General features: G+C 45.1%; 1 protein-coding gene across 1 annotated transcript in view; it reads right to left on the bottom strand.

Annotated features, from left to right (window-relative positions):
* The window catches only part of VASH2 (vasohibin 2), a 46,137-nt gene extending 36,966 nt beyond the window's left edge, over positions 1-9,171 (bottom strand). Inside the window, exon 1 of the mRNA XM_068279700.1 lies at positions 9,098-9,171. Within this exon, the coding sequence (XP_068135801.1) occupies positions 9,098-9,168 (71 nt within the window). The 5' untranslated portion in view covers positions 9,169-9,171. The remainder of the gene's footprint in view (positions 1-9,097) is intronic.
* Positions 9,172-15,292: the final 6,121 nt, after the last annotated feature.

The raw sequence follows: 15,292 nt of genomic DNA, 5'->3' as shown, positions 1-15,292 counted from the left end.
GTGATCGAACATGTTTGATATTATCTCTCTTTATCCATCTAATCGAGCCATTGGTAGGCTTGATGGCTGTTCAGATCGATTATATATTCGTTTATGCCGTCCGTCCCTGTACTACGTTTCGTTTCTTTGCAGCCTTCGATCATTGGAAAAACGAAACCATCAGAATCGAAAAAAAAAAACGAAACCGTGGGTGGTGATATTAACCGTACGATCGATTATTTCAGGATCGAAAAGGACAAAAGGCACAATCGAAACGAAGGTTTAAACGAAGGCAAAAACGAAACGTGTATTCCCAGCATAAAGGACAACAAAGGTGACATGTGACATGATGAGATAGACATGTGTATGTACAGTGCCAAGCACACAAATAACTATGCTGTGTTCCTTTTTTTTCTTTTTCTGTCTCAAAGAGTTAAAAATCAGGTATGTAAGTGACAGTTTCTGTCCGGGTCGGGCTATAGTGTAACCCTCACTGAAGAGGAACTGCAGCCATAAAACACTTTCCTGGCAGTAAATAGCTTCTGAGAGCAGGAAATAGATAAAGGATCAATAGTTCATAGATTTTAGCTCTGGCATACTTCAATGAATGTGTCATTGAGAAAAGGCCATAAAACCGTAAAAACTTAAAAAGTAGGTTTAATATAAATTGTGGGATAACTAAAAAACGTTACTTATAGAAGGAGGACAGATACAATTGTTTATCTCAGTTTATTTTCACCTCGGAAGCCCTTTAAGATTGGCGGTTTCAGCCATTGAAAGTTTAACTTGCACTTTCAAGTTTGAACTTTCCTGCAGTAAAACCTTATTATTTCGCCTCTCCCTGGAACACATGACCCTTGGAGAAGTGTGCGTTCCACGATACAGCGCGCCTGCGCACCTTTCACCCGATGCAGCGATGGCAGCGGCAACACCGCGCTCCGCTCACCTTCATACACCTGCAAGGGAGTCATTAATAATTCATTCTGTATGTCGCCTCTATTCTAATGCCAGCCCACGCCCTTGTGTCACCTTCAGTCTCGTCTGTCAGATCGTTAATTTGTCCGCAGAGCAGTTTTACAACTCATCGTTTAATTGGAGATTAGTAAAAAAAAATAATGGTGGAAGGAATTAAAAGTAAAAAAAAAAAACGCATTTATAATGGTCTGCAAAATTCTGAAGGCTCTAGTTTAATAAGAAACTGACGTATCTCGCGAGACGCGGCCATAGGGACAAATCATAAAAGGGAACTCTATGCAGAGATCAGAAATAAGCCTGCGGTTTATGGCGGCCAACAAATCTCTCTTTTCGATTAGATTCGATCAGAGAGTCGATGAGCCGCAAACATCGATAGCTGTATGGGTACCTTAAGGCTTCCAGTGAAAATAATGTAATAAAAAAAAGTGCTTCATTTTACAATAATTATGTATAAATGATTTGGTCAGTGTTTGCTCATTGTAAAATCTTTCCTCTTCCCGATTTACATTCTGACATCACATGGTGACATTTTAACTGCTGACAGGTGATGTCAGTGGAAGGAGACGCTGCTTGCTTTTTTTTGGCAGTTGGACCCAGCTGTAAACAGCTGTTATTTCCCATAATGCAATGAGGTTCACAGACAGGAAACTGTCAGGATCATGGTCCTGACATCACACTGTGGGAGGGGTTTCACCACATTATCAGCCATACAGCGCCCCCTGATGATCAGTTTGTGAAAAGGAAAATATTTATCATGGGAAAGGGGGTATCAGCTACTGATTGGGATGAAGATCAATTCCTGGTCACAGTTTCTTTTTAAGCAATTGCTGTCCAGACCAATTCCCCTACCCACCCCCCACAATATCATCCAATAGCCTTTTATATACAGAAATAATTTTTAAATAATTCGTGAAATCTATCGTAAGTGTTCACATCTCCAGCCTGACACAATTCCTGCCTTTGCTTCAGAGTCAGGTCAGGGTGATGCACTGTTATTTACCTTCAACTTCCTTTGCCTCTAATCTGCGATTGTTGCATTAAGCCTGTTTAGCGTACAGCGGAGAGAGGAAAGAACTCTCACAACATTTATTTTCAACTGCTGAGATCATTCAATTGTAATTTTAGGGCATCAAAACATGATTTACATCAGAGGGTGTCTTTTTATATACATAATTTCAAAATATACTCTACCGCCTCATCATCTCTCGATTGGCAGCGGGTCGGGAGTGTCGATAGCAGTGTTCGATTGGCCATCGACTGACGCAGCATAGCGGCAGTAATATATTACCTTTCCGCTGGCGCAAGTCTTCCTGTCCCCTGACAGGACGAGACAGGAAGTGAAGAGAAGATGGCCAGCCGGAGAAGGGACGGGGGGAGGTCCCTTCTCCGGCTGGCCATCATCTCTTCACTTCCTGTCCCGTCCTCTCAGGGGAAGTTCAAACTGTAGAGCGCCCACTACTGTTTGAACTTCCGCAGGTCACAGGACAAGACAGGAAGTAAAGAGAAGATGCCCAGCGCAGACAGAAGGAACAGCGGGGGCTCACGCCTGCGGAGAGGTAATGTATTGCTGGGAGCGGCAGGCAGCAGCAGCTCCACAGATTGTGAATCTATTTCTTACTGAGTGCAGTGTATGGGCAGCCAATAGATCCCTCTGTAATCCGATTCGATCAGAGAGGGATCTATCTGTTGTTCGATCTGGTGGCAATCGACCAGTGTTTGGCAGCCTTTACTCTGTATAGCACCTTTTTTATCTTGCAGTGAGGGAGGGAAACCAGTAGAAAAATCTGTCTAAAAAAGTGTAAACACTTTAAAAGGAAATAAATATGGCAGCCTCCAGATCACTCTCACCTGGTGTTCCTTTTAAACAATACCAGTTGCCTGGCAGCCCTGCTGATCTATTTGACTGCTGTAGTGTCTGAATCACACACCTGAAAGAAGCATGCAGCTAATCTTGACAGTTCGGACAATAATGTCAGAAACACCTGATATGCTGCATGCTTGTTCAGGGTCTATGGCTACAAGTATTAGAGACAGAGGATCAGCAGGACAGCCAGGCAACTGGTATTGCTTATAAAGAGAATAAATATGGCAGCTTCCATATCCCCTTTGATACAGGTGTCCTTTAAACAATACCAGTTGCCTGGCAGTCCTGCCGATCTCTTTGGCTGAATCACACACCTGGAACAAGCATGAAGCTAATCTTGTAAGATTTTTTTGTCAGAGCACCTGATCTGCATGCTTGTTCAGGGTCTATGGCTAAAAGTATTAGAGAAAGAGTATCAGTAGGACATCCAGGCAATGTACATTGTTTAACCACTAGCCGACAGAGTCACGCCGATGGGTGTGGCCTCATCCCCAGGACCTCCTAACGCATCCCCAGGACCTCCTAACGCCGATCGACGTAAGGTCCTAGAGCCTGTGTTGCATGAGATCACGCGCATCTCTGCTTGGTAGGCGGAGCTTCGTTCCGCCTTCAGCCTCACAGCGGCAATCGCCGCTAGAAGACTGTTAGACGGTGAAACCGCCATCTAATTAGCTTGTACAACGCTGCGATCCACGGCATCGCTGTACTGGGGATAGCCGTGTGATACTGCTGTCCCCCTGGGAGACAGGATAGTGATCGATTGTCATAGGCTGAAGCCTATGACAGCTGATCTATGACAGCTGATCACGCTGATTGGCTGGCGGGGGAGGAAGGGCTGGGGAATAAATGTTGAAAAAATAAGGGAAATTGATTAGTTACATAATAAAATAAATATAAAAAAACAAACATTGGGGGGAGCGATCAGACCCCAACCAACAGAAAGCTCTGTTGGTGGGGAGAAAGGAGGGGGGAGGGGGGGAATCACTTGTGTGCTGTGTTGCGTGGCCCTGCAGCCAGCCCTTAAAGCTGCAGTGGCCCTTTTTAAGAAAAAAGCCTGGTCTTTAGGGGGGTTTAACACTGCGATACTCAAGTGGTTAAAAGGAAATAAATATGTCAGCCTCCATATGTTTCACCTCGGGTTCCCTTTAAGGGTACATCGCTGAATGTTAGGTTGATGCTTTTAAGTAATTATGGTGCTACAGTATATAATAATAATAACTATAATGTCCTAAACTATGTAAGCATGTGTGCAAAGCGTTGCAGAAGGAGGAAAGGCTAAACGGCAGCAGTTGCCATGTCAACAGATCAGAGAGCGGTGAAGAGACAATCCACAAATCATGTGAAACAGTCTTCGCCCCCCCCCCCCCCCCCCACGGCTACTGGGCAAGTGTAGCCGCAGGGACAGGAGGACGACGGGGCCAGAGGGTGTGTGCGTATGGCGGGTGCGTGCGCGCTGACATACAGCGGTGGCAGCGGTGAGAGAGACCCAGAGCCTGTGTTTAAACGGGCTTAGGTCTACTAGCATAATTTATTTAAGTATTTATATAGCGCCGACATATTACGCAGCGCTTTAAAGAGTATATTGTCTTGTCACGGTCGCTCAGAGGGGCTCACAATCTAGTCCCTACCACAGTCCTATGTCTATGTATGCACTGTGTAGTGTATGTATCATAGTCTAGGGCCAATTTTAGGGGGATACCAATTAACTTATCTGTAATGTTTTGGGATGTGGGAGAAAACCAGAGTCCCCAGAGGAAACCCACACAGACACGGGGAGAACATACAAACTTCATGCAGATGTTGACCTGGCTGGGATTCTGACCGGGGACTCAGCGCTGCAAGGCGAGAGCGCTAACCGCTACGCCACCGTGCCGCTTGTACTAGTACATAATAATTCAGATACTAGATCTGACAAGATTAGCTGCATGCTCGTTTCTGGCGTTATTCAGACCCTACTGCAACCAAATAGATCAGTAGGCCTGCCAGGCAACTGGTATTGTTTAAAATAAATATGGCAGCCTCCACGTCTTTCTTGTTACAGTTATTGGTGTGTACGAAACCTTTCGTTTGTGGGGTAATAATTCTCCCCGCTGTAAAGCCCACGTGAGTACTAAAAAGGAAGGATTTACTTCAAGGAGGTTGCTGGGAGTGAGCTGGCGGCTGTCATTTGCTAAAGATCTCTCTGGAAGGCAGCCAGACCCCTGGGAAAGGGGGGGGGGGAGAGCTAGGGGGGTTGGTGTCACATGATACAGGACAGTAATCCTGAGCAGACGCACCCCTATCTGATAATTTACGTGTTCTGGAGGCGACTCTGCTTCAATCAGGAGAAAATATCCTAAATAAAAATCCACTTTAAAAATTTGTGAACAATGGGCTGGAAGGAATGTGTGATGAACGGTTTTATTTATCATGAATTGTTTTATTTTAGGCCTTGAGAAGCTTCACATTTTCCCCTTGCCAGAAAATTAGCCATCATTTGCTTCGGTTTACAACAAAGCTTCAGAAATACGGCTTTTATTACCAACTAAGGCATGGCGGAGGATGGAGAGCGAGTCCTGCGTTCTCTCTGCTGCTCAGCGCTGGCTCCCGCTCAAACGCTTGCCGCGGGGTGACCTTACACGGCTACGGCGGGAGCAGGACGCCTCCGAGATCGCTTAATGAGCCGCAGCACCTACTGTAAACTCATAACGAGGTGCTTGAGCTGCGAACATCTCATACTAATGCACACAAATTATACCGTACAGCTCTGCGCCTGTACAAGAGATCTCTTACAGAACAATGGCTTACAGTGGAGCTGAACTCTTGCACAGGACAGCAGGAAAACAGAGAAATACACCCTGTATGTATTTAGAGTGTTTAGCCTGTCTAATTCCCCCTCATCTGTCACTAAGCACAAGTGTTATTTGATCTCTCAGCTGTAACAGCTCAGGAAACTCCTCTGCCACAGCAGAGCGGCTAATTTGTAAACACAGGATGTTAACCCTATGTCTGCTCCTATGAAAGCATTAAGTAAATACTGCAGATTTATTGCAGGATCTGCATCGGCCGTAACAAAGATGTTTTTCTGTAAAGTTTATTATGCTGTTGCGTATCTTTTAGAGCAGAGAGGGAGTTCTGAGTTCAGGTCCGCTTTAAAAGTGAGACCGCCAAATTCACAAACGAAAAACAGGAGGTCTGAGATGATCTACCCGCTGCAAAATAAGCGAATCTGCGCAGGGAGCCGCAGGGTTCAGATGGAACAAGACTGCTCAGCCGGCAAACAGATTCATTTGTATTTATTTAGCACTGACATCTTCTGCAGCACATTACAGAGCACATAGTCATGTCACTGACTGTCCTCAGAGGAGCTCACAATCTAATCCTATTATAGTCTTAGTATAATGTCCTACCATATTATTATGCATTTATAGAGCACTGACATCTTCTGCAGCACTTTACAGAGTATATAGTCATGTCACTGACTGTCCTCAGAGGAGCTCTCACAATCTAATCCTGCCAGTCATAGTGTAATGTCCTACCATATTATTATTATGTATTTATATAGCACTGACATCTTCTGCAGCACATTACAGAGTACATAATCATGTCACTGACTGTCCTCAGAGGAGCTCACAATCTAATCCTTACCATAGTCATAGTGTAATGTCCTACCATATTATTATTATGTATTTATATAGCACTGACATCTTCTACAGCACTTTACAAAGTGCATAGTCATGTCACTAACTGTCCTCAGAGGAGCTCACATTCTAAACCATAATCACAGTGCTTCCAAAGTCTCCCATAGTGACAAATTTGGATCAAGGTGACAGCGTTGGAACATGGAGACCATGAGAGGACCAGCAAGGCTCTATTGGACTCAGAACCTTCCCTCTCCTTAGGCAAGTATCTGATTTTTCTTTTTAAAATAGTGACAGATTTACTTTACTATGTGCTATCTGTGAATCATAGCCAATTACAGTGATCCCCTTAAGGGGTGTGAAGGGGCGGGGAAGAGGCGGGAACATTGCATGTGCCCAGCGGGTAAAATGTTTTATACTGATCGCTGTACAGAGATGCTGCTCAACTGTAGGGGATGTGTGTGTCTGTAAGGTACCTTCACTATATGCGCTGCTGCATGCGCCACATTATCCAAAACGCACTCTACAATGCATTTCTTGGTAATGTGGTCATTTTCATGCCATGAAAAGTATCAAGCAATTATAATGTGCAGAGTACACAGTGCATTATATGCCAGTTGCAGCGTGGTTGTTAGGCAATGTTTGTTGGGTGAACTTAGCCTTGATGTATGGACTGGTGGTAATGGGGAAGTTCTTGCTAAAAAATAGATAGTGAGCGACTTCTCAGTACAAAAGTAGAAGAAAAAAAAACTATTATAATAGAATTACTGAGACAGTTTGGGACTACCAATGGTCTACTTTTGTAAATACATATTCATTCTGAAAGCAAACCTGAACTGAAAAATAAAATATCTTTGTCCTCCCGAATCCTGTTTGTCCACTGTGATCTATGGAATTCTCCATCCTCTATTTTGAAAATGGCCATGATCCCATAAACGATTCCAGGTCAGCACACTAATAAAACTGTAATATTGGCTACTTAAGCCATAGTGAAACATGGACATTACCTTGCACATCCGTTGTCCTTTCAGTTACAACTGACATAACTGACAGCAACTGATATATATCAGTTCTGACAAAAATCTTGTCAGAACTGGAAGGAATCGTAAGAAGAAAATGGGGAGCTTCTGAGAGGAACTGATGGTAAGGTAAGTATGTAAATAATTTTACTAGGTTCAGATTCACTTTAAAGAGACTCTGTAAAGAAAAAAAAAACCCTCTGGGGGATACTTGCCTCAGGAGAGGGAAGCCTCAGGCTCCCAATGAGGCTTCCCCGACCTCTGAAGATACCAGGAATCCAGCACTTGCTCCCCCGACAGGCGAGGATTTATTTATTGCCGGGACACCGGAGGACGGGGGAAGCCTCGTTAGGATCCAGAGGCTTCCCCCTCTCGAGGCAAGTATCCCCAGAGAGTTTTTTTTTTTCATTACAGATCCTCTTTAAAAAGAACCTGAACTGAAAATAAAAAAAGTCATTAAAAAAAAGTCATAAAAAAAAAAATACCTCCTGTGTAGTCTACTCCCCAATCTCTTTTTCCTCTCCTGCGTCTCATTTGTCCACTTTGATCAATTAAATTCTCCGTCCATCATTTTAAAAATGTCCATTACCCCATAACAGCTTCCTGGTCAACACACAGTTCAACTGTAATATCACCCACTTGAGCCATAGGGAAACCTGGACATTACCTTGCACATTCAGTTGTAACTGACAGCTGCTGATATATAACTGACAGCAACTGGTATATTTCAGTTTCGACAAAATATTGTCAGAACTGGAAGGGATCACTGTAAGAAGAAAATGGTGAGCTTCTGAGAGGAACTGACGGCAAGTATGTAATATTCATTTGCAGCTACGTCATGTGTTTATTTTAAATCATTTTACTCGCTTCAGGTTCCCTTTGATGTTTCGAATATTTCACATAACATTTACAACTCTAGGTTTTTCTTTAAAAGCCAATTCCGCTCCTCAAATAGACCCGAGGCCTTTTACAACCGCCGGCCGCGATGCGTTCGCCGCAGTCACAGCAATGAGACAGACGTGCCTGAGCCATACACGCACCAAGTTCTAGCTAATCGTGACTGCCACTTGCTCCCGCCGCAGGGATAACTCAGACAGATCTGGGACCCCCGCGCTGCCGCAGCCCATAGCACCCGCATGTTTAGGTCTTTACATAATCACCCATTTATAAACTAAGGGCTGGTTCAGACGGACGTTTGCAGAGCGTTTACAGCCAGCGTTCAGGGCTTGGTGTTAAACGCTCCCATTCAAGTGAATAGGAGCGTTTGTACCAAGCTTTCAAGCGCGTTTACACAAACGCGGCGTTTGGGTCCCGATTTTCTCTGGCGTTCAAGGAGCCCCTGGAAGCTACATGTAGCTTCCAGGGGAGGTTAACCGCGATGGCTAATGTCCCCCTAGGGGAAGAAAAAACGTGACCGCATCCAAACGCACACGAACGCTGCTGAACGCGACGCCAGCAAACGCAACGCCTCCAAACGTCCGTCTGAACCAGCTCTTACTGTATTTCCCCCTGGAGGGCTCTTTTTTCGCTGTCACATCACACTTGAGCCCTCTTGACAGGAGTGGCCTTGCAAAGGATCATGGGATTAGTTCAGCTGACGAGGACAATAATAGAGGCTTAGAGCAAGCATGAAAGGATACATTCCCAGAATAACCGCCTCCAGACACTTAATAGGCAAGGATTCCCTGGTCATCTCTCGCGCCGTCTCCATTAACCTACGAGAGAGGTGAAGAAAGTTTCATACATTACAAATACACACCTGTGACCTCACTTCCTGCTACAGACATTTATTATTCACAATGAACGTTGATGGTTTTGCTATCCACCGGCCCATATAACTAGCTCACTGCTGTTCCAAGAAATCTCTTCAGAAACGTAATGGGCCACTATAACGAAAAACTTTAAAGTGGGATTGTCACCATAAAAATCAAATTTCAAACAGTAACTGGCCTGAGTGTATTAAGTGAAAAAGATGCTAATCCTGCATTCATAACTTTTTCTGCTGTTATGATTTGGAGTTATCACATACTTAAGGAGCACTGGCCCTTTAATAGTCAGTGCCAAACAGTTGCATGCTGGGGGTTCTTTTTATCTATAATATATGCCTCCTCTTCCATTTCCCTGCCTAGCTGCTTATCTGAAACATGATCCTCTGCTCACTTGTGTTTACAAGCAAGGCGGAGGCGACTCCGTGATTGGAGGAGAAAAGAAAAAAGTAAAGGGCAGAAATGACATCAGTATTTAGCCTCAGCTGTGGGCAAAAGACATGGCCCCCACCAGGAACAGAATTCTCTTCATTTACTATATAACATTCACTGAAATCAAAACGTGGACAGTACAATACATGTGTTATGTAAGTAGATCAAGTATTTATCTACTTCTATATGTGGGTTTTTTTCCCCTGGCATAGTATGGCTAATCCTACTGCTTTAAGATCTAAAATACATGTGAACACATACAAATAAGTAGTAGGTTTCTTCCAGAGTAAAATGAGCTATAAATCACTTTGCTCTTATGGTGCTGTCACTTACAGTCAGTAGTAGAAATCTGATGGCACTGACATGTTTTTGACTAGCCCATCTCCTCATGGGGGATATTCAGTTTTTCATTTATTCTTTACAAAAGCACTACCTAGAAAGGATCTATACAAAGATTCGGGTCACTCCCCATACCTGTTTGCACAGTATTCTGGCAGTTGCACTAAGCAACTGCCATTCACGGAGTGCTTTTGAAAATAAAGAAAACCCTGAGAATCTCCCATGAGGAGATGGGCTACTCCAAAACCTGTCAGTTCTGTCAGATTTCTATTACCTACTGTAAGTGACAATCAACATATGAGAATAATAATTTATAGCACACTCTACTCTGGAAGAAATTATTTACGTGCGTTTCAAATATTAACATTTTTCACGATAGTGGTCCTTTAAAGGGAAGCTGAAAAAAGGAGTATATGGAGGCTGCCATAGGTATTTCATTTTGAACAATACCAGTTGCCTGGCAGCCCTGCTGATCTTCCTGGCTTCAGTCTGAATCAGACAACACAAGCTTGCAGCTAATTTAGTCAGAAAAAAACCTGATCTGCTGCATGCTTGTTCAGGGGCTATGGCTAAAAGTATTACAGGCAGAGGATCAGCAGGCCACCCAGGCAACTGGTATTGTCTAAAAGGAAACAAATATGGCAGCCTCCATATCACTCTTACTTCAGGTTTCTTTTAATGGCCTGGTTCAGCGGCTCAGATTTTTCCCTGTTCAGAAAGGTGAATAGGGGCTTTTAGCGCTGCTCACGCTGATCGCGGCTTCTGTCAGGGCGTCTACACGACACGTCTGAGGAAGTCTATTGGACGAAACGCGTCACTTGTGTGTGACGTCCGGCAAATGGGCGGTGCTGGCCCCCGTGCCTCCATGCTCTTCCTCCACGCGTGTGTAAGTAGACCTGCTGACAGAAGCCAGGATCAGCACCAGCACTCCTGGTCACAACTGCCAATGGCAGCCCCCGTGTGTACTGAAGGAAGCGGTGACGTGAGTTGATGTGGCCCCACAATAGTATATCTGGCTGAGGCTACATGTCTGGATGTCATTTTGCAGCTGTTGGTCTCTAGACGGGCAGCAATAGGCTGTATGCTATGTGCCCAGAAAATCTTGCTTGCATCCATATACCGGTTTGAGAGGTTTGACAGTTAAAGAGAAACTGTGACCAAGAATTGAACTTCATCCCAATCAGTAGCCGATACTCCCTTTTACATGAGAAATCTATTCCTTTTTGCACACTGATCATCAGGGGGCTCTGTATGGCTGATATTGTGGTGAAACCCCTCCCACAGTGTGATGTCAGGACCATGGTCCTGACAGTTTCCTGTCTGTGAACCCCATTGCATTGTGGGAAATAACAGCGGTTTACAGCTGGGTCCGACTGCCAAAAAAGCAAGCAGCATCTCCTTCCACTGAGATCACCTGCCAGCAGTAAAAATGTCACCATGTGATAAATGTCAGAATGTAAATCAGGGAGAGGAAAGATTTTACAATGGGCAAACACTGAGTAAACCGTTGTATACATAATTATTGTAAAAATGAAGCACTTTTGTTTTTATAACATTTTCACTGGAGTTCCTCTTTAAGCTATGTGTCAGTAATGAGCATGTACATGCTATATAGCATAGAGGCGTGCTATTAAGTTTGCACACGGGGTAGACTACAACTTTCCCATTTTTTGGACGTTACCTTTGCCATTACAAGTTTTTTTGGGCCTGAAGAATTTTTGAAACTAAAGCTATAGTTCCTAAATAGGAGTGCACTCCGAGGTGGGACTACAGATACCAGCATGTATTATTTAGATAGGCTCTTGGCAAATGGTAATAATTCCCTCTGACACTGTGGGAATAAGTAGCGTGCAATGATCAAAGGAGAGGAGAGACAGCGCGTGACTGAGCAGCATCCAGCAGGGCGAGCCGGTACAGGCACAAAGAGCTCATTGGTCACTTAGTGACCCATTCAGCCAGATCCAAAACAACCTTGTAGTTGTACACACAAGCTAGCTTCTTAGCTGAGATCTCCCCAACAACCATCTCAGCCGAAACGGTCCCCAACAACCATCTCAGCCGAAACGGTCCCCAACAACCATCTCAGCCGAAACGGTCCCCAACAACCATCTCAGCCGAAACGGTCCCCAACAACCATCTCAGCCAAAACGGTCCCCAACAACCATCTCAGCCAAACGGTCCCCAACAACCATCTCAGCCAAAACGGTCCCCAACAACCATCTCAGCCCGAAACGGTCCCCAACAACCATCTCAGCCGAAACGGTCCCCAACAACCATCTCAGCCCGAAACGGTCCCCAACAACCATCTCAGCCGAAACGGTCCCCAACAACCATCTCAGCCGAAACGGTCCCCAACAACCATCTCAGCCGAAACGGTCCCCAACAACCATCTCAGCCGAAACGGTCCCCAACAACCATCTCAGCCGAAACGGTCCCCAACAACCATCTCAGCCGAAACGGTCCCCAACAACCATCTCAGCCGAAACGGTCCCCAACAACCATCTCAGCCGAAACGGTCCACAACAACCATCTCAGCCGAAACGGTCCCCAACAACCATCTCAGCCGAAACTGCCCCCAACAACCATCTCAGCCGAAACTGCCCCAAACAACCATCTCAGCCGAAACTGCCCCAAACAACCATCTCAGCCGAAACGGTCCCTAACCAACCATCTCAGCTGAAACTGCCCCAAACAGCCATCTCAGCCGAAACTGTCCCTAACCAACCATCTCAGCCGAAACTGCCCCTAACCAACCATCTCAGCCGAAACTGCCCCAAACAACCATCTCAGCCGAAACCGCCCCAAACAACCATCTCAGCCGAAACCGCCCCGATCAACCATCTCAGCCGAGACAGCCCCGATCAACCATCTCAGCCGAGAACGCTCCTAACAACCATCTCAGCCGAGAACGCTCCTAACAACCATCTCAGCCGAGACAGCCCCTAACAACCATCTCAGCCGAGAAAGTCCCTAACAACCATCTCAGCCGAGAAAGTCCCTAACAACCATCTCAGCCGAGACAGCCCCTAACAACCATCTCAGCCGAGAACGCTTCTAACAACCATCTCAGCCGAAACTGCCCCTAATAACCATCTCAGCCCAGACCGCTCCTAACAACCATCTCATCTCAGCCACATATCATGCATACGAGGCTTGCCTCTTCCCACTCGACAAAACGTTTTTTTTTGTTTCTCTCTGTCACTCTATAAGGGATTTGCCATTTCCTTTCTAGGCAAATTCCCACAGATGGGAATGCAGGACAATGATAAAATCCAAAAAAAGATTGCCAATAAAAATGTTCCTGGATTTGGGAATACACCACGATTAGGCTGTAAGCAGCGCGAGGTAACGCACAGAGGTATGCACTATCGTGTCGTCTTTGGCCGTAAGCACAAGTTAACACACAAAGCAGCGCGAGGTGACACAGAGGTAATGCACTATCATGTCGTCTTTGGCCTCAAGTACGAGGCAGTGCAGTGAAAGCAGCATGAGGTAACGCATAGAGGTATGCACTATCGTGTAGTCTTTGGCCGTAAGCACGAGGCAGCGCAGTGAAAGCAGCATGAGGTAACGCACAGAGGTATGCACTATCGTGTAGTCTTTGGCCGTAAGCACGAGGCAGCACAGTGAAAGCAGCGTGAGGTAATGCACTATCGTGTAGTCTTTGGCCGTAAGCACGAGGCAGCACAGTGAAAGCAGCGTGAGGTAATGCACTATCGTGTCTTGGCCATAAGCACGAGGCAGCGCAGTGAAAGCAGCATGAGGTAACGCATAGAGGTATGCACTATCGTGTAGTCTTTGGCCGTAAGCACGAGGCAGCACAGTGAAAGCAGCGTGAGGTAATGCACTATCGTGTAGTCTTTGGCCGTAAGCACGAGGCAGCACAGTGAAAGCAGCGTGAGGTAATGCACTTTCGTGTCTTGGCCATAAGCAGGAGGCAGGCAGCGCAGTGAAAGCAGCATGAGGTAACGCATAGAGGTATGAACTATTGTGTAGTAAACAGAAGACAGGTTAGCACAAGATTAGAGGTTTCTGTGAGCGTAAGCATATTGTAAGCCCTGGCAAAGCGGTCTAGACAGATTATCTCAGCATGTGTCACATGAGGATGATGGACTGATCAGCATATGGGAATTCCCATCAGAAGAATCCTTTGTGTGACTCCACTGTCAGCTGTCTCCAAATCACTGCTGCCAGCAGACAATTCTGTGCATTCTGACTCCTTGCCAATGAAATCTGCACTGCCTCTGTAGCTATCAGACAAATATAGCACTGATATTTCTAAAAGACAAACACTTATACAATAATTGTTACTGCGCTAGCAATCACTTTCTATTAGTATAGTGCTGACATCTTCCGCAGCACATTGCAGAGCACATAGTCATGTCACTAGCTGTCCTCCTAGGAGCTCACAATCTAATCCTACCATAGTTATAGTCTGATATCATGCCATATTATTATTGTGTATTTATATAGCACTGACATCTTCTGCAACACTTTACAGAGCACAATCATGTCACTGTCTGTCCTTCAGAGGAGCTTACAATCTAATGCTGAATACACACCATGCGTTTCCGCGTCGAATGCGTCCGTCGATACGCGTCGATTCGATTATTTCCGAGCATTTCCGAACGCATTTCGATGATTTTTAGGTCAATTGCCATTTAAAGTATGGTAAATCGACCTAACGATCCATCGAAACGTGAATCGGACATGGCGGAAATAATCGAATCGATGCGTATCGACGGACACAACGAACGTGGAAACGCATGGTGTGAATCCAGCATAAAGCAGGCCATAAACAGATTTTTACCGCCAGATTTAATCACTATGATCAAATCAGCCTGTATTCTCTGATCAATTTCCATCTGAAGAGGAATCGATCATCTTGCAATTATCAGTGTATAGTATTATTGGGCCAATATTGGCCAGTGTATGGTGCCATTATTGGGCCATCATCATCCTGTGTATGGCGCAATTATTGGACTATTATCAAACCAGAGTATGGAGCCATTTTGGGACTATTATTGAACCCAGGTATGGTGCTATAATTGGGCCATTGTCAATCTGTGTATACCGAACTTTAGTTTTAAATCATTCTATTTATCCCAAGGAACTCTAAAGGACGTCCTTTAAAATTTAATCAGGACAAAATCACAGAAATATCTTTGGAGACAGTCAGATAAACACCCGTCAGATGATAAAGTCTGTATTGTGACACTGACTGAGCACGACTATTTCATGCGCTAATTTTAAGAAGATAGCTATGTGGAGAGGGGGCGAGTCTAGAACGGCCCCAGG

The sequence above is a fragment of the Hyperolius riggenbachi genome, chromosome 4 (genome assembly GCF_040937935.1).
Source record: "Hyperolius riggenbachi isolate aHypRig1 chromosome 4, aHypRig1.pri, whole genome shotgun sequence".
Lineage (NCBI taxonomy): Eukaryota > Metazoa > Chordata > Amphibia > Anura > Hyperoliidae > Hyperolius > Hyperolius riggenbachi.
The sequence above is the reverse complement of the archived record's forward strand: the minus strand, read 5'-3'. Positions and strand labels throughout refer to the sequence as shown.